The 591-nt window shown below is 41.3% G+C and overlaps 1 protein-coding gene across 1 annotated transcript in view; it reads left to right on the top strand.

Moving 5' to 3' along the window:
- Window positions 1-314: 314 nt before the first annotated feature.
- The window catches only part of LOC117939789 (TGF-beta receptor type-2-like), a gene marked incomplete at both ends in the record, with an annotated part of 1174 nt that continues 897 nt past the window's right edge, over window positions 315-591 (top strand). Inside the window, one exon of the mRNA XM_034865240.1 lies at window positions 315-555. Within this exon, the coding sequence (XP_034721131.1) occupies window positions 315-555 (241 nt within the window). The remainder of the gene's footprint in view (window positions 556-591) is intronic.

A 591-nucleotide genomic window follows, 5' to 3' on the forward strand; every position in this document is an offset into this window, starting at 1 on the left:
CAAATATGTTGAAAAAAGGGACTACATTTTTTTCTCTCAAACATATTCGACTTTTTTACAGCAATATTAAACTTATTTTTCAAAATATTCAATATATTTATCAAACTTTTTCTCTCAAAAATAATGTTGAAAAAAGGGACAACAATTTTGAAATAGTGATAAAAAAATTAACGCATTTTTTTTCCACTGAAAAATATTTTAAAAAAGAAACTTATTTTGGAACATGTTCAACATATTTTGGGACAGAATGAAGATGATAGGATCCCTGAGTGGATGAATAGTTAATAACTAAGTGAATGAGTGATGAATAATAACCAAGATGGCGGCTCCTCTTCTCTCTCAGGAGGAAGAACAACGACACGATGACGGTGCACACCATGTGTCATAACCCCGCCCTGCCACTAGAGGGCGTGGACCCCCGCCTGCTGCTCAACTTCACCTCCAGGGAGTGTCACATGGTCCCCCAGCCGGCCGAGGGCGGGGCCATGATGGTCTGCGGTTGCCGGGGGGAACACGAGTGCAACGACAAACTCATCTTCGACAAGGGAGCTCACGGTGAGTTATGGGATGGAGGGATGATGGATGGATAGA

This window comes from Etheostoma cragini, unplaced genomic scaffold (assembly GCF_013103735.1).
Source record: "Etheostoma cragini isolate CJK2018 unplaced genomic scaffold, CSU_Ecrag_1.0 ScbMSFa_112, whole genome shotgun sequence".
NCBI classification, from domain to species: Eukaryota; Metazoa; Chordata; class Actinopteri; order Perciformes; family Percidae; genus Etheostoma; species Etheostoma cragini.